At 35.2% G+C, this 19,553-nt stretch overlaps 1 protein-coding gene across 1 annotated transcript in view; it reads left to right on the forward strand.

Annotated features, from left to right (window-relative positions):
- Positions 1 to 19,553, forward strand: part of THSD7A (thrombospondin type 1 domain containing 7A) — a 468,537-nt gene that overhangs the window by 374,429 nt on the left and 74,555 nt on the right. Inside the window, exons 10-12 of the mRNA XM_055272578.2 lie at positions 3,005 to 3,137; positions 4,384 to 4,487; positions 18,676 to 18,870. Coding sequence (XP_055128553.1) covers positions 3,005 to 3,137; positions 4,384 to 4,487; positions 18,676 to 18,870 — 432 coding nt within the window. The remainder of the gene's footprint in view (positions 1 to 3,004; positions 3,138 to 4,383; positions 4,488 to 18,675; positions 18,871 to 19,553) is intronic.

Raw genomic sequence — 19,553 nt, forward strand, 5'->3', positions numbered from 1 at the left:
AAGCACTTACTACATGTGACTCTTGTCTTACGTATAAAACACACAGATGAATAGAAACACTACAAATATATCAACCACATATAATAAAACGAGCATAAATACAAGCAGGGGACGATGGGAGGTATAAAATTCCAAGTTTGCCAGCTCAAGTTATTAATGAGGAAACTTTCATTTTTTGTTTTTAATGTGTGCTGTAAAGCTTCCTTTTTTTCTGCTCTCTGATCTGAGGACTCTATAACCTGGCAAGTCTCTGCAGCGCTGTAACTTTGAGTGCACGAGCAATTTCTTAACTGCAATATGAGAAGAAACAGACCTCCCAATGGGTAAAAACATGGATGTCATGACACTTCCTGTGTAACCCCATTAAACTTCTTCTCTGGGTGTCATAGCTTTGAAGAGTTCCACTTTAATCAGGTTACAATCTCTATCCTGTAGGCTGTACCAGGTTAAGGAATTTGAACTTTTTATAAGAATAAATGGATTGCCACTCTGGAATCCATTAAGGACGTGATAAGAGTCATCATAGTCTTATATATCTAGTACTAATTTGTGGAGTTCATGATGAGAAGGCATTAGGAGAATGTTTCAGAAATGTATTCTAAGTGACATTTTTTCTTTCAAATCAACAAACAAAATAGAATTGAAACATTAATGTTTGGTAGCTGCTTCCTCAAGTAGAACAGCCCTGGCTATGTACCAGGTGCCATCTAGGTAGTTAATAACTAGGAGCTTTAGTCTATGAGGTGCCACTAATGCTGAAGTCATTGTCTCCACCAGTCCCCAAATCCCTTGGTCTTAATCCTGTGTCTGTCCTCTATCTGCAGATTGGAGAGTAATTGCCTCTAAGAATTTTGACCAACTGGGAAAAAAACCCATTTGAGCCCTTTACGTCTTACCTCCCCGTTAAAAAACAAACAAACAGAAACCTCCCTGCTTCCCCCAACGTTAAACAAATGATGAGTCTGATTAGTTTGTATACTTAAAAAAAAAAAAGATTATGGACAGATCATAAACATAAAACAAAAGAAAAAAATAGAAATTGTAAAAGAAGGGCGAAGCCAGGTAGTGAATAGGGAGGGGGTAAAGGAAGAGAGACAGAAAAATTATGCTAGAAAATCAAAGCTGAGGCAAGCTCCTGCGATTGAGAAGAAAATTAGCTCTGAGAGTCTGGTGACCAAAGCAAAAAATAGAAGTACAGTGGATTCTTAACAGATTGCCAAGGGAAACAAAATTTTCCCTAGCTCTGAATTATTAAAGGAATTTATCACCTGGGCCTTAAAATACGGGTCATTTGGACAATATAATAGATGGAGACTGCATTAGCAATTTATTAAAAGTCCTGTTGACATTTCTTAGATCTTCCCTAGATAAATTATATTTAATGTGTAAAAGTTGCAGCTGGCATTCAAACTACTGTTACAATTAAAAGTCCATGACAATATTTTCAAATTATTTAATTCTCTGCTGCCCAATACTTCTAGCCCCCAATTCCCTACTCCATTACCTGTAGTATCCCGCTTATTCATTAAAATAGTTATGCCATCATTAATAGTACAGATTACACCCCACAATGGGAATAATAATTCTAAAAAGTTACATGTAAGCCCAGAATCTTAAATTGGGATAGGTCATACAAGGTCATATATTACAATAGATTTCAAACCTGGCCCTTCATCCCAAATACCTGGCAAGATTTTTAAATATCATATTCCCAAACCCAGCTTCCAGATTCTGATTTAGTGGTTCTGGGTATAGGCCCAGAAATTTGTTGTTGTTGTTGTTAAAGAGATTCTCCTATGAAGTCAGCGATTTACTGATCCATTCTCCCATCCAATACAGAAATCCTCTCTAAACATGGCAGTGAGTCAGTTGCCCAGACCATGTTGAAGAATATCTTTGACTTAATGAGAAAGGATATTCCATTATGGGAATGTTCTAATCATCAAATCATACTTTCTCCACCACCACAGTATCTTTCAAAAAGGTTTCATTTAATTTCTGATTAAACATTAATTGTTAGGAGCTGCTAATCCTTTGAAATATTTCTGTTCCTATGTATCAAATATTTGAAGATCTTGCAAAATAATGAAAATGCATCAGGGAGATTCTATTAACATAATTCTTTGGAGAATTATTTTGTAAGTAAAACCCTGTGCCATGCAGCTATTCATCCTTAAAGTGTATGTAATGTTAGTTGAAATATATTTTATTAAAGTTGGCAAGTTTTATACGCTATATGATCTGTATACTAAAAGATTTTTGAATCCTTACATCAGTCATACTGTCAAGTTGATGTCTTTATTGAAAGTATATCTTAATTTTTTCCATTTTCAACATACTTTAGAGTTACTTATTTATAGTAATTATTGCTATTTTGACTGCTTCTCTAAAAAGTCTGTGTCTGCCTCTAAGAAACCACTTTCATTTTACTACTTAGATCCCTAATGTTTAGAATGCGACCTGAATTGAAGATCTTAGACTGTCTAACATGAATAATAAATGACTGGAATAATTTACAAGTTATGCATTTCAAATTAAATGAATAACAAAGAAATAAAATTTCACATTATAGCACTGAATATATTCTCCTAAAGAAGATTCATTACATGTGTATGAGTCCCATGTGATAAACAGGGCTAGGCAAAATAGCATGACAATAAATTTAAGGTAGAGGAAAATAAATTAATTAGATCTGTCATATTCCTCAAGGGAAAGAATTATACAAAAGAGCAATTACTTTGTAACTGCACCTTAGGAAGGCTAATTGACTGCAGAACTGTTTTCTCCATTCTTCACATTTTCTCTATTTTTAAATATGAGTTGATGGGGTTTTTGATATAAATGGTCTTTGGGAGAATTTAGTGAATGTTTAGACCAGGTGAAACCTCTCAGGGATGTCAAAGCACATGTAGCTGTAGGCAATGTAATTTCTTCACACAGACTGGTATTTAGAGATTATCTTATCAGTGTAAAGTACAGAGGTTAAAAAACTGCTTCATTGCAGGGGACTCCAGTATCAGGAAGCAGTCTAGGCATCGGGTCATCATTCAGCTGCCAGCTAATGGGGGTCGAGACTGCACAGATCCCCTCTATGAAGAGAAGGCCTGCGAGGCACCTCAAGCATGCCAAAGCTACAGGTAGGGTTAGAGAAATGCGTCGTGAGGGAGGAGCTGAACAAATACGTCAATTCCACATCCTTTCCTAGGATAAGGAGAGGAAGTCAACACTGTTCCTTCCACAGGCTCAATGGAGTTGGGATGTTTATGGCTGTAGCTGCCCTTCTTGTCTCTTCAGCAGAGCTGCTGTGCTACTGAAATGATGTACAAGGAGGCAAATATTTGTATAAATTTCCAAGGTGTGGTGTTAGCTCCAGTAGTTTGGGGAAATGTCTTATGTTGATATAACGTATAAGAAATGCTGAAAAGTGATTAATAATTATGAAACATGTATACTTTAGGAAGCAATTCTTTTTCACTTAGAAAACTAGCCTAAGCATTACTCCCCTGTTCCAAAGAGCACCTGTTTGTAATCATAAATGCTCGCATTCTGGCTTAGGAAATGACATCTGTATCTCAAAGATGCTAGTAAGATGGCTGTTCTGTTCATTTGTGATCACCTCAAATGAAATTATATTTATCGAAGCTATATATCATCTTGATAATTTATTAGAGAAATTTTACCTCCTCATGATTAGGACAGAAATTATCTAATAGAAATCTGACGTATACATTTGCAGTCCTGACAGCAAATGAAGTATTATGGCATCAATTAATGAAAAGTGTAATCACAAAATAAATATTTAAGATGACATTGTCAAATTTGCCATCTTAATATATCAGTCTTTAATTCTGAGATGACAAATACTATAATTGTATACTTACACCATGAACATTGACAACTACTGGTTCAAACTTATTTATTTTTGGAATTTGTTTTTGTAAAGCATATTATAATTACAGTTGCTGAGATACTCCTACAATGCTAACCAAAAGAGCACTATACAAAAGACACATGACTTGAATACAGTTTCATAACTTGAATAAAATAAATATACATTATTTAAATGGCATGCATCACTTCTGGGGCCATCTGGTGCGTTTGTTGGCAGTCCTAATCATTAAAAAGTCTAAATGTTCTCTGTAGAGTCCTATAGAACTTGACAATGATGTACTCTTGTCTTCACTGCCAGAGAAAGTACTTTTATATTTAATGTTACTTCTTCCAAAGCCTAGATGGAGATCTAAATTAAATTTAGATAGAACTGAGCATTGCTAAATAAATGTGTTCGCAGTGGTCAAAGTCATGTTTCCATGCTGCTGTGTCTCTGTGATTTGCCTGGCATTTTTGCTTCTTCTCCACTGGGCTTCTGTTCTTGTCTTGTAGGTGGAAGACTCACAAATGGCGCAGATGCCAATTAGTCCCTTGGAGTGTGCAACAAGACAGCCCTGGAGCACAGGAAGGCTGTGGGCCTGGGCGACAGGCAAGAGGTGGGAGGCCCCATTCCACAGTTCATTTCTCCAGCATCGCTAGTTTAACTACTGTTTTGATGCATTTGTCACTTGGACACCATGCTTAGCAAACAGAGCAAAGCAGATATAAATCTGCTATGAGCCATTCTACAAAACATCAGGACATAGAAACTTGTCTTTTTAAATTGTTCCCATTGTTCTTTGGCATTAGCTCATAACCCTTGAATTTTTCTCTAATTTATGTCTGAAAGAAAGGCCAAGCTTTCAGTTATGACATAAATGGTACACTGAAGCTTTTTTGCTTGTTTGTTTGTTTGTTTGTTTGTTTGTTTTTAGATTAAGGTATTCCATAGCATTTTGCTTGCCACCTTAATAAGCAATAAGATTCTTACCTCCTTGCCTATATGCATTATATATGTGCATACATACAATGTAATAGAATTAGTTAACTTTTTCAGAAGTTCTCAGAATGACATCTCTTTCATTTTCATGGCTATCCACAATTCTGTTCATATTTAGTACTGATTTTTAAATGGCAGATTTATTTAATTGCAGTCTGCACCACTAAATAACATGGACTCTTGCAGAAATGGGTAATGAGAATGTTCAAGCTTGCCGTAATTATTTACTAGATATTATAGGGAATATAGAAACTCAAGATTTGGAATATGTTGTTTCTTCCAGACATAGCAAATTCAGTCTTTAAAGAGCACGTGATTATTTTTACTCATACTGACTTACAGCATACAGCTCCTGCTGTGTATTTAAAATATAGCATAATATGTAATTGAATTTGCAAGCAACTTTAATTTATAAAAAACATATTTTGCTCTCCCATGTGTAGTTACGTATTTCATGTTGATACAAAAATTTGAACATATAGAGCAGAATTCCAGTTTTTGCTGATTTGATCTGGGACTTCATTTTCTGTACAGTGAAAGAAACTGCCTTTTTAAGAAAAAAATGCTTCTGTTTTGTAAAGAAAAAAATCCTCTATTTTTATAATCTTCCTTTTAGAAGTCTTCATCTGGAACATAAAACTTAGTTTCCAAATAATCTTAAATTCCTAGTTGCAGTAGTTTTTAGGATTTTATTTTATTTGCATAATTCTCATTATGTATCTCCCACCATCAACTTTGGGTAAAACATAACTGTGACTCCCTTTACAATTATAGAGACTTAGGTATATAGAACTGAAAGTCGTTCTCCTCCATTTCAAATCATTCTTTAAGAAATTGAGTGATACGAGACCTTCTTGTCATGCCCTGCTAACTCCTTCTTGAATCAGGCATTGATTTGCATATATTTTGGGTTCTATATAGAGGTTATAATGAAAATGAGCATGAGTTTGAGAATCAGGAAACACAAGTTTTAGTCTCCGTTCTTTTACTAATACAGTGTGTCTTACTCATCCCTTCACCTTCTGGACCTCAGTTTATTTAGATTAAAAAAAAGAGGGGTTTGGACCAAATGATACTTTAGGATTATTCAAATTTTCATAATAGATGCACAAACAATACCCAGAGATCAAAATGTGAAATAAAATTAGGTAAAGCAGATGAAAGCCATATCTTTATAAAACACCACTGGAGGAAATACGAGATCAGTAGAAGCAGCACAAGTGTGAAAACAGCCTCAGTTCCAAACGATGACGTATAAGCCGCACAACCTTGAATGATTCATTTCCTGCCTTTAAGGCTAAGAACACAAAAGCCTTAGAGCAGTTGGCACATGTTGTCTTCATTAAATGTTAATTTCTTCCCTCTTCCTGTTTGGTCATAACCCAAGTGAATGTATGCATATGGGCCTTTTGGGTTTTGGTACACAATCTGTACAAAAACTATTCTTTCTGTGATTACCAGCAACCTTTGCATTTCCAAATCGGAAAACTGTTCATTCTTCATCCTGGGTGGCCACGTTGTAGTATTGAATACTTGTTACTCACTCCCTCTGTGATAAAAGGGTCTTCAGCGTCTTCAGTGTGTGACTTTCTCCTATCTTTCTGATTGTTCCATTTTTGATTTCCTATTACTGGTGTCTCTTTCTCTGCCTGTACTCACATAGTGCTTCCTAATCTTGGCGTATTTGTCAAACAACTTGCTGTACCTCGGCAATCTTACACATTTTCAGGATATCTGGAAAGTGAAAGTTGCATTATAACAAGTGATATATTCATAAATATATTTAGAACAATCCCTTTAACTTCCGTATGAAGACAGTCTTTTTCTTTGTTTCCTGAGTAGATGAAAGACTGATTTTTCATACAGCTTATATTTCTATAGAAACATGAAATGGAGAATGTTAAGAATGTAGAAGTATCTTTTACTAATTGCAAGAAGACAAAATTTTCTTCCTTTGATGGTCGTGGCTGTTTTCAGAACTCCACATTCTTAACCCGCCAAGTTCTTGCTATTTTCATCTTTGTCCTTACTTATGTGGTCAGAGACTTAAAAAAATGAACTTGTGCTATTTTTATGACAAAAATAATTAGATAGTAAACATTAAATCAATCAACAAAGACTATCGAGAAGCTGCTCTCTGTCCCCCCAGCACATCAGAATTTCTCATTTCAATCACTCATTCCACTGTTTTTGCGTTCAGAAGACTGTAGAAAAAGCTATAAATGTTAGGAAAGAATGAAGATCTTTAAACCAGAGAGCTTATATTTTTTAGGGAAATTAGATCACTGTTAATGTCACCTAACCAGAATTAAAGACTGAAACTTATCAATTGCAAAGCCAATCATTTGAAGCTGAAGAGCTGAGGAAAGACTTAAAGTATGGGTTGGGATTTGACTTGTACCATAATATTAGAAGAAGTAGAGAGGATAAAAGAATACAAGATAAGATCAATTCTATAAGCTAAGTGTTTAAGGTAAGAAAAACAAAAACATTGAATGTGTTCACAGAAAAGTGGGTGGATTGAGCTCTGAAGATGTGATCTGGAGCCTGGGGTGATTTAGTGGAAGGCTATAAATGTCAAGATCAGTATTTTAGACCTTGTTCGATAAGTGGTATGAGCAAGGACCTGATGAAAGCAGTGTTTTATCTGTCAGCGTGTACAGAATAAATTAGAAAGATAAGACACATGGGCCTGAATGCCAGCTAGTATGCTGCTGTAGCAATGCAAGGTTGAAGTTGTACAAACAACAGTAATATGAAATAGGCAAAAATAAATAAATTGTGGACATATGATAGAGGGAAATATTTTTGGGACTTAGTAGCAGACAATAGAAGAGAGATAAAAATAAAAGAGTCAAAGTTGATCATATGATTCTTTAACTCCAACATTTTTAGTTTAAGAATAGTTATATTGGTGAAAATTCTAGGTCTAAAGGTAGAGCTAATTTTGGAAAGTATATTTTATACATTTTATATTTGAGGCCATGGCAGGGTTAGCCAAGCGGAAATATCCAGGTATGCACTTGAAATGTAGAAATGTAGCTGTAGAGATAGCATAGGATGGCAGATGGAAATTTGGGTAACATTTCCATAGAGTGAATTGCTGAAGTTATAGAAAAGCTAAGATTTCTAAAATGCAACTTGTATTATATATATGAATAAAAGCGATTATACCTTATCATTAATAGATTTCTTTTTTCTCTAAAAAGTTTGCATTTGTAGATTCTTTAAGCATTTCTTTTCAAGAATTTAACTTAAATGTTATTAACTTTAAATTATTGTGTCCTTGTACTCCCACTTGAATAATATCATGTAACTAAGATATGAGATAGCTAACTTTACCATTGTATGATTCTAGAAATAGAAATGTTTACTGCATGACTTTTATCAATCTATTTGTCCATACCAGGAGTCAGTATACTATATGGCCTGTGAGCCAAATCCAGCCCGCAGCCTGTTTTTTGTAATTAGTTTTATCAGAACACAGCCACAGCCATTTTTTTACCTATTGCCTATGGCTGCTTTCATGATTCAAGGCACAGTTGAGTAGTTGTGACAGACCATATGGCCTACAAAGCCAAAAATATTTACCATGTAGTCTTTTACAGAAAAAAACTGCTGACCCTTCATCTAAACCCAAAAGCCATGGAACCAATGACGTAGTCACAACTTCCAATAATACTGAATAGTCATTACCCAATAGGATCAGAAAATCCCTGGAATTTATCTTGTCACTTGGGAAGATGTATACAAATTCAATTCAGCAATAAAAGAACTATTTTATAGTTATGAAAGTAGTAGATTTTAAAGACTGGGACAATAGTAAAATATCTGTCTTTAAGGGTGAAATTTCAGCATTCTTTTTGGGGGAGGTTAGGAATAAAATGTTGACTCTAAGAACTTTAGTAGTAAAAATTAAAAAGGGGCTAAAGGTGAGACCAGAAAATACATGGGCTGTGGAAGCCAAGAGAGAAAAATATTCCAGGCCTCAAAATTCCCTTGTCTAGAACATGATAAATTATACCCAAAAGCTGGACATTCAGAGTTAACTTACTAAGTACACACAGAAAAGAGAAAATGTTTGTGTCTCATGTAACTTGTGCCATTCAGCACAACACTTAAAAGGTCACCTATTATGATTCAGTTCTTCTCCAATGTCTGGAACCTTCCATATTGATAGAAAAATATAACACAAATTCCTTCTTATCATCTTACTAGCCGTGACTCCTAGGCCTGCACCTACTTTTAACCACCTGTTAACAATAAAATAAAGTGGCCTTTATAGACATGCTTTCATTTTTACTATTAATACTATTAATAGCATACTTTTTCCAATTGGAGGAACTATCTGTGATGACATGTTTCAGAAGATTTGGGAAGCAATTATGCTCCCAGAGTCTCTTTAAAAATTGTAAACTGTTAACTACTTATAATCTCAGCACTGACATTCACTCTAAAGCAAGTTTGTGAGAATCATCCTTATTCAGAAATGAGTTAAAGTAACACAGGAATAAGAATATAGGTAGAGTCTCTTCTAATCAAGTAAATGCAGTCTTGAGGCCGGGCACGGTGGCTCACGCTTGTAATCCCAGCACTTTGGGAGGCCGAGGCGGGTGGATCACGAGGTCAGAAGATCAAGACCACGGTGAAACCCCGTCTCTACTAAAAATACAAAAAATTAGCCGGGCGTGGTGGCGGGCGCCTGTAGTCCCAGCTACTCGGAGAGGCTGAGGCAGGAGAATGGCATGAACCCGGGAGGCGGAGCTTGCAGTGAGCCGAGATTGCGCCACTGCACTCCAGCCTGGGCGACAGAGCGAGACTCCGTCTCAAAAAAAAAAAAAAAAAAAAAAATGCAGTCTTGATAAAATCTATATTTTATATATGTCAAAACTATATGAAAAGTTTTTCTGATCTATTAGAACACAAAGTACTTTAAAAGAAAATTTATATATTCCAGAAAGTTTGAAAAGCACATAGGAATTTTTTATTTATGACTCAATTCCTTTACATTTAAAAGGAAAAGTGGCATAATGCTGAAGCAGAATTTTATATCAATTATCCCCAGAATCACCAGTAATTTTTGCCCAATCTTCTCTAAATTAGATTAGCTACTCTGCTGCATAATGGGTATTTTCTTTAAGTTCATCAAGTGTTTCTGTAGAAACATTAGAAATCTTTTATAAAACAAATGCTTGAAATGTTGTGTTGATAGTGTTATCAGGTTTCTTGGGCTTCTATAACAAAACACTATAGATCAAGTAGCTTAAACAAAAATTTATTTCTCACAGTTCTGGTGTGTGTGAAGGTCAAGGTGCCAGCCAATTTGGTTCTTGGCAAAGGCCTATTTCCTGACTTGCAGACAGCCATCTTCTCGCTGTGCCTTTACATGGCAGAGAAGAAACAAGGCAGAGAGAGAAAGCAAGGGGAGTGTGAGAGAGAGAGAGAGAGAGAGAGAGAGAGAGAGAGAAAGTGCACTCAGGTCTCATCTGAGAAGGGCATTAATCCCGTCATAGGAATCTCACACTCATGACCTCATCTTCAAATACCACTATCACACTGGTGACTTCAACATGTGGATTTGAGGGAGACACAACTCAGTATATAGCAATAGTGCAGGATCCATACTTTTAAATAAAATTTCTATCATCTTAGTGTACAGAGCTGTATGTTTGTTAATATTATGCTCTTTCAGAAAGCTGTGAAAACAGGTAACTCAAATTTCTAAAAACCAATCCAAACTTTCTGAATATAATTCAATATAATACATTCTCTCATAAATATTTATTGAATGCATGCTACATATTTCACATTGCCTTCATGGTAGTAGGCCCAGCCTCTTGAGATATTAAAAATGTATGACAAATAGATTCAGTTAACTTAGTATGGTAGAAAATATACTATAGGTATACATGACTTGGGTTACAGTCATAACAATACATTAGTAGTGTATATACACAATAATCACTGAAGAATTGAAAAAAAAGGGATAACCATTGATAGGGCATAGTGAAAGAGAAACAGCCTTTAAATATAGGATGACTCAAGCAAAAAACAAGAAGTAAAATCTTTATGTTTAGCAACAGCTTATTGACCAGTTTGCCTAGAGTTCCTGTGAGTTAGAGGCAAGGGGCAAGGAGAGTTTTGTTTTGTTTTTTTTTTCTCATTAAAAAATGAGAAGTAGTGAAGGATTTTTACAAGGCTTTGGGTATTGAGAATGTTATATTCCAGGAAATTTTGTATAATGGCATAAGAACTAAAAAGAGAGAGGAAAAAGAAATTTTTAAAGAAGACATTGACACGATTTGGCAACTTTAAAACCTGAATCATTCTTAAATCTCGTATGGAAATTTTAGAGGATATTTGAAATAGGCATCTTCCCTATAAAATTGTCAATAAAAGAGAAATGCAAATAACATGAAACATGGCCATATTTCATTTTAACTTTTAAGTGAATAGACAGCTTATATTTTCTTCATACTATTCAAGTCACTAGTGTATAAACTTTGAATAGAACCATAACCTCCACTGTCTTTTCTCTCTGTTCATATTTATACAGTTCAGATGGTATTTAGAAGGCTAAATTATTGGTCAGTGGCTATATAATTGAAACCTAGCCATAATAACTATGGATAGAATTGCCATTAAATTTGCATTAGAAATATGTGACCATAATGGATGCTTTGCTTATTCTTTTCTTTACAACTGCCGTAAGAAGCAATGTCAATAACTGCTTCTTAAATGTGTATCATTCCAGTGTTTATTACTTTGTGACATGTTTCCATCAAGAGTAGAATTTTTAAAAGTTGCAAAGATTCAAGGTTGACATATCACATAAATGACGGCAAATTTGCTCTTGCTCAATCTCCATGTTGATAACCATGCCAAGTGTACTTGCTCTAGATTAGATGGAACTAGAGTTAGTATTTTCTAGGGTCTACCCTGTCTAGCCTAATCTAACAGCCCCTCTGTTTTCTTGCCTGCCAAGGAACATCTCTTGTAATGTCACTGGTCACTAAAATCTGACATCAGTCTCTTTAGATGGAAGCCAACATAATTTGGATGCATTCTCAAATCTAGACCACAAAAAAGAAAAATACTTCAATAATATGCCTTGCATAGGAGAGGTCCTCCTGGCCCTAGGAGTCCTCACCCTGTGTCACTTATTGGTTAAAAAAGATTACAAAAGGAGAGTCCTAAAAAAAAAAGGGGGAAAAGAAAAAGAAAGTTCTAATTCTTCCCTATGAAATCTAAATGTGGAATGTGCAATATATTAATAATTAACTATATTTTATGCTCTTATTTTTTGTGAACAAATATGCTTAAGTTACATGGTTTAATCTATGTTGATGGGCTTTGCATTACCCTTTGCTGAAAACTCTGACCCACTTTGTTCTTTTTTTAAAGGTTACATTTTAGAGGCATTATTGAGGTTAGACTCATAATATCTGGGCCAGTTTATCCTGGCAGGGCACATTTATCTGTTAATTGTCAAAAGAGAGTTCTGCAATAGAAAGAAAAAGAAGTGGAAAAAGAACTAGGTAGGAAAAAGAGAAGGAGCTTGCTTTAAGGAAATTTTATACAGACATAATTTTTAATCTCTTTTTTGGCCAATATATTTATTAGTTATTACCCAGGTTTTATACTCTTCAGTTATATATACCATTATTTAAAACTTCTAGAATTATTTATATTTTAAAATGTTTATCTTCCTATGAATATTAGCATCCTCGTTAATTTGGGGTTTTGGGTTTCGTTTTATATCTCAGAGATCTGTCATAAAATGCTTATTAACATTTGCCATTTTTTAAATAGTAGCTCATAAAATAAGCTTGGCACCGTGCTGGGTCTGTGATTGTTCTTGGATGCTCCATGTGTTGTGATGCAGTTAACCCTTCCCAGATCCCAACTGGGGATCTTAGCCAACCTCAATCTCAGCTACTCCATTGGGAACTGATTATTATTTCCTAGTAAGTTCTCATCCTGGTATCTCACATACATGATAAGCATCAGTGAGACTGTGGATCATTGTTAACTATTTAGGATCAATAAAAAATGAAGGTACATTTCTTTCCATTGCGCCAGGGCTACACTCACAAATTGTAATCAGGAACTATAATTTGGCAAACTTGTCAGTGAAAATCTCTTACACAGAGAAAGACCAGGATCATTATATCTACCTAGTAAACAACTGGAACCCTCTTGCATTATTTATAGGTTTGACCTTATTTCTAAGCACAATTAAGTCTCTTGGTAACTAGCTCACACTCGCATTAAGCTTTTTCTTCTTCATTTCTACAAGATTCATTCTCGCTATTGCCATTTTTTTCATAAAACCATAGGAAAAAGTCACTCATCTAATTACTCAATGAGCTGATCATGTTCTGTCTCTAATGCTACCCAGACACTAGTGTAGTGGTATAAACCATGTTAATATTGTTCAGTTTAATAAATAAGGTCACAGAGCTCTTTGAACCATTTTCTACATATAATCCAACAGCTTTCACTGCACTAAGGCATTGATCCTATTCTGTTTCCTGTAATGAACTTCTGTGTGCCCCTTTTGGATCAGGCAATTTATTTCACTCTGATTATTCAAACAAAATGAGTGCATGGCCTTACACGCTGAAGGGTAATTCACTGAGCAATAGAACACCTTCTTCTTGTGAAACCTGAATAATAAGGAAATTTCATTCCTCTTCAAAAATGAAGATGAGAAATTATACTCAGAATTCCATTTGATCTGCTTCAGACCTGCATCAGTAGCCTTCCATTTATACATTCATGTATGCATAACACAGATATCCATGTCCTCTTAGCTCAGCCAGTGTTATCTATTCCCTTTCAGCCCATGAACCTTTATTATTTTTCTCTGTAAAACATAGCTTGAAACTCAATTTACATGAAAACATTCTAGAATTAACTTTACTTATTCAACGTACTAATCTTTTTAATTTAAACTTACAGGAAGTTTCAAAGATACACAAAAGTAGAGGGACTAATATAATGAGTACTAGCAATGTAGTCATCATTTACTCAGCTTCAGCAGTTTTTTTTTTTTTTTTTTAATTATACTTTAGGGTTTTAGGGTACATGTGCACAATGTGCAGGTTTGTTACATATGTATCCATGTGGCATGTTGATTTCCTGCACCCATTAACTCGTCATTTAGCATTAGGTGTATCTCCTAATGCTGTCCCTCCCCCCTCCCCCCACCCCACAACAGTCCCCGGAGCGTGATGTTCCCCTTCCTGTGTCCATGAGTTCTCATTGTTCAATTCCCACCTATGAGTGAGAACATGCGGTGTTTGGTTTTTTGTCTTTGCGATAGTTTACTGAGAATGATGTTTTCCAGTTTCATCCATGTCCCTACAAAGGACACGAACTCATCATTTTTTATGGCTGCATAGTATTCCATGGTGTATATGTGCCACATTTTCTTAATCCAGTCTATCGTTGTTGGACATTTGGGTTGGTTCCAACTCTTTGCTATTGTGAATAGTGCCACAATAAACATACGTGTGCATGTGTCTTTATAGCAGCATGATTTATAGTCCTTTGGGTCTATACCCAGTAATGGGATGGCTGGGTCAAATGGTATTTCTAGTTCTAGATCCCTGAGGAATCGCCACACTGACTTCCACAATGGTTGAACTAGTTTACAGTCCCACCAACAGTGTAAAAGTGTTCCTATTTCTCCACATCCTCTCCAGCACCTGTTGTTTCCTGATTTTTTAAAATCAGCAGTTTTTAACATGTTGCTATTCTTGGTTGTCTGTCCATACACTTAAAAAGAATTTTACTGGAGTATTTTAAAGCAACTTCCAAGTAAGATATATATCATCCATAAATACTTGAGCATTTTTAACATAACAACAGCATTATTATCACATATAACAAGATTAGCAATTCTTTCCGACTAGTATTTTTATCTAATAATTTTTCTCCATTGTCTCAAAAATGTTTATGCATAGTTTGTTCAAACTGAGGTTCCAAAAGGTCTCCACATTGCATTAGGTCACTTTTAATCTAACAACAGTTCTAGCTCCCTTTTTCATAGCATTTATTTGTTGAAGAAGCTTCTCTTATTTATCTTTACAGCATTTTCCCAATATTGATGGGCTAAGCTTGATTAACTTGATTCATATGTAACCCACAAATCAGTCATATTGATTCTTCCCATGTTTTCAGTCTGCCAGGAGCAGCCTGTCCTATATCACTTAAATAAAAATTGCTGTGCTTTATATAAATACAATAAATAAATGAAGTAAGTGGATATAATCAACAGAGTTAAATATGGAATTTTACTTTAAAATAATCATTTTGATTTTTGCTGATCTCACTGAGAAGCTTTCATGGTGAATTATCTGTAGGGTAACATGACTTTTTCCCATCTTGCTAACAAGGCTTCAGCTCAAAGGAGAACTTGTGTAATCATTAAATATGACATATACATGCTTCACCTGTAAATACAGATACAAATTGTCTGGGTATATGTAGTTTTCTGGTGTGCTAAGAAACTGTGCCCTTAGTATGATCCATCTTTTCTACTGTTCAAATCACCCTGTTTTCAGTGTTTTAGAAATGATTTTTAAGATCTATAAAGTTGAGAGACCAGATGGTTTCCTTTCCAAACATTTATATTTTCCTCACCCTAGTATCAGGAAGTTCATTTCAGATTGCATTTCTGTGTTTGAATTGTGTTTCCTCTAAGTCAGAATACAAACAAGTTGAGATGTAGGATAAATTTTCAATATATTGTACAGATTATGTTGTTGCTACTTGTTTTGGATAACACTGTATGAGTAATTTATTCCAAAAGTACACTGTCTAAAATCTCAGATAAGGGGTGTAAAGCTCAGAGTGAGAATAGCTATGGGAATTTTACACAATTTTTTTCTTTTCAACTAGCTAGAGTACTTAAGATTTTATGTAGTTCAGGTGTATGGGGAAAAGGGATTCCAGTTTATGTGAATAGTATAGATCTGCACAAAATAAATTGTTTCTGGAATTGTATTGGTAGTAGTGTTATTTTATTTTGTTTTTCTTTTTGGTGTCATGTAACAGGATAATGGTTGGAGCAATTCTGAAACAAAATTTGTAAGAAAGACCCTCTTAAGGAAGAGAGAGCCTAAGTCAGTTTCATCTAATTTCTCAAAAGATTTATATTGAAGTCTGTTTCAAAGAGCTAAATGGAATGAGTAGGTAAAAGTAGTCTCATTTCAAATAATCCAAATTTAGTTTGATAATTTTTAATTTTCTTTGGTTACAAACGGTGAAACCCTCTTCACAGCTTGCGATTCTCATATGATCAGATGTCTTATTTTCCAAATATATCATTCTTGAGGCTCTTGCATGTCCTGATTAGTAAAAAGTTTAATATCTTTATCAATTTTTTTTAGCATCCTTGGGGCAACTTTGTCCATGAACCATCGGCACTTACTAAGTTTAGAGTATCTAAAAGGGTCAATCCTGCTTCCAAATGGCAGGTGTAGAAAGAACTTCAAAATCATAGCAGCTCGTTTGTATCCTGCATCTTGAGGATTTCTCCTACACTGTGTTACAGATGATGTTCTTCTAAACTATATGGATGTTCTTTTTTATCTATTCCCTGTACAAATTTCTATCATGCCCTTCCTTTGAACTCCAAGTTTAGAGCTCTTTTAGTTCATACAGTGTTCAGCCATTGTTTCCCAAAGCTTGGCATGGTACCAGGGTGATTAGATACCAAAGGATTTTCTATCTCAGCCATATGTGCTTTCCAGAACCCTTCCTGTACCTTGAATACTTAAGCTAGTGGGTCCCAAACTTGAATCCGCATAAGGATCACCTGAGCATCTTGAAAAAAATGCATATTCTTGACCCCATAACAGATATCTCATTATCTGGATTGGTCCAGATTATGGAACTCTTTTTGGGTCCAGGGATCTTCACATTTAATAGCATTCTAGGTGTTTCTGATGCAGGTGAAAATACATTACCTACTAGAGCAATAGTTCTCATATAGCTTGGATAATTAAATCACCAGAAAGCTTAAAAAGTATCCTAATTCCCAGGACTCCAACCTCAACCAGGGAAATCAGAGTATTAGAGTTTGGTAAGGGCATAGGTATTTTCCAAAGGTTGTCCAGGGGATTATAATCTGCAGTCAGACATGAGACCCACCATCTTAGACTGCTATGATAAACACAGAGTACCAGATGTGTCCTCCCTCAAGAGGGTAGATTCTCTTTGAGACACTTAATGTTTTTTATTTTTTTCTGTCATCTAACCTTCATCAAGGCCAACACTGTTCACCCTACCAGGATTTTCAAATTTTTAAAAATTTAGGGGCCCCTGTTCTTTTCTTACAAACTGGCCCTTCCAAAGTCAAGTCATGTGTACTAAATGAAAAGCACATCCAAAACTAAGAAATAGGGAAGTGCATCCACAATTGAACAATTTAGAAGGGCCTTTTATGTTAGGCCTGAAGCAGTTGCATTAAGTTGTGTTCAACTACACAGAGAAAATCTTGCCTTGCTAAAATTGCTAGTTATGTCCATTTACACACTCTATTACAAAGCCCTGCACTCCTAGGCAATAGGTTTTAGTACATAGATCCAGACGGTGTTGTCTAACCTGAGGCCCTCTATGCCCTCACTGTAATTTAAGGTCAAAAATGTCAGGCTCCTTCACCTTGATTTCATGGTGATGGAATCCTGAACAGGGCAGAGATCAGCAGCAGTTTCAGCCTAGACCATAAACCTGAAAAAGCCATGTAAATCAATCTGAATTAGGCCATTTAAGATAATTCAATGAAGACAACTTTAGGACCAAGGTTTAAATGTTTCATCTGCTTCCTCAATTAATAAATGCGTTATTTTTAAAACCAATGGGAAGGAAATGGCATAGCGAGAAAGTGGACTTTAAATATACTTGCTCTTTTTCTTTAAGACTTGTTACCATAAAGCAATCATATATATATGTTCAATAGGTAAAAATATTATTTCTTATTTTAAGTCAGTAGAACAATATCATAGGAGAAATAATTTCTATGAATTTAAACTTTGATTTTTTAAATTTATATGTAATTTTAGAACTACAAATTTTAACATAATAAATGAAGATTATTGAACACCTTTTTAAGTGTAAGGTTGATGTTTGTGCATGTGAAGAACTTGTAGAAAGAGGAGATGGAGGACTTTGACATCGCCTATCCATTAATGATTCCAACCCTTCCTAATAAACTTGAAATGTAATACAATGAACATACTTCCCATGCCAATGCAGTTTCAAGATAAGTTCTATAAGCACACCTTCCTGACCCCAAACTCCAACCTACCAACCAGCTTTCTGCCACTAAAACACTTCTATATAGGAATTCTAGGGTGTCCAATGATATAAAACAATATTAGACATACCTAGCATCTTCCAGTCCCTCTCCAAACACCCAATGCTCAACATAAGCTATTATCAGAACCCATGTATGATTTGTCTTACATTCTTACAAATTTATTTCTAAAATATACCCTACATGTGACATGAATTGAAACCCTGAATACATATCATTAAAACTGGTAAGTGCTAAGTGTGCATATGTGTCCACTTTTCTGTGCCACAAAAATAACTCGGGGTTATGTGTTATTTAAAAAAATAACCAATTTAATGGCTACTGTGATTATTAGAAACACTCCTATAAGATTTCTACTGTAAGTAAGGAATTACAAGAGGCTTTCTCTGACTGCTTAACCAAATGTTAGGTTAGCTTCTAAATTATAGAGTAATTAGACGTTTGAATTTGTTATAACAGCTTTATGCTTTTCTTATAGCCATTACTTGTCGCAAGCAAGATGGAGGACAGGCTGGAATCCATGAGTGCCTACAGTATGCAGGCCCTGTGCCAGCCCTTACCCAGGCCTGCCAGATCCCCTGCCAGGATGACTGTCAATTGACCAGCTGGTCCAAGTTTTCTTCATGCAATGGAGACTGTGGTGCAGTTAGGACCAGAAAGCGCACTCTTGTTGGTAAGAATAATTGGGATGCCAAAGCCAGTACACGTCAAAGTAGAGGAACACAATACAAGTCAGACTGAGAGAGTTCTGATAATGTATTTGAAAAATAATATACCAATGGATTTAGATGTGTATTTTAAATTCAGTTGGCAGTGATAAAAGCATCATGTACTTTTAGTAAAACGTAAAGGAAGCCTTGAAAATTGAACTCTGACTCCCTATATAATATGCAGTGGATTATTTTCTGGTATAGACATGATCTTTTAGTGGACTGCCTACAGACTGTAAAGTGCTTGGAGCAAAGTTTTTGGGGGACAAGAGAAAACGTTGCTACTTTGTTAACCCATTCTCACTGTCAGAGCCTCAGATTATCCCTTCTCACCTAGAAGGGGGAATATAGCATTAATTCTGTATCTGAAAATTGTATTTTAAACCATAGTAATGACTAAAAGCATGAATATAATGAGCAAGTTTAGGAGCCATCATTCTGAACTAAAGCTTGGTGCATTTGAAATATTGCCAATGGCAAAAGCCACCTAAAAATATTGGTACTAGTAGACTCTTCAGAATTTAAGTTAAAAAATGAACCACCTATATAATGAAGACTGTCAAAAACTATATAACACAGCCTATGAAGGTGAGAGATAAATATATGTAATTATCTGTAGTATAATTAAAAAGTATGTGAAAAAGAG

This window comes from Symphalangus syndactylus, chromosome 3 (genome assembly GCF_028878055.3).
Source record: "Symphalangus syndactylus isolate Jambi chromosome 3, NHGRI_mSymSyn1-v2.1_pri, whole genome shotgun sequence".
NCBI classification, from domain to species: domain Eukaryota; kingdom Metazoa; phylum Chordata; class Mammalia; order Primates; family Hylobatidae; genus Symphalangus; species Symphalangus syndactylus.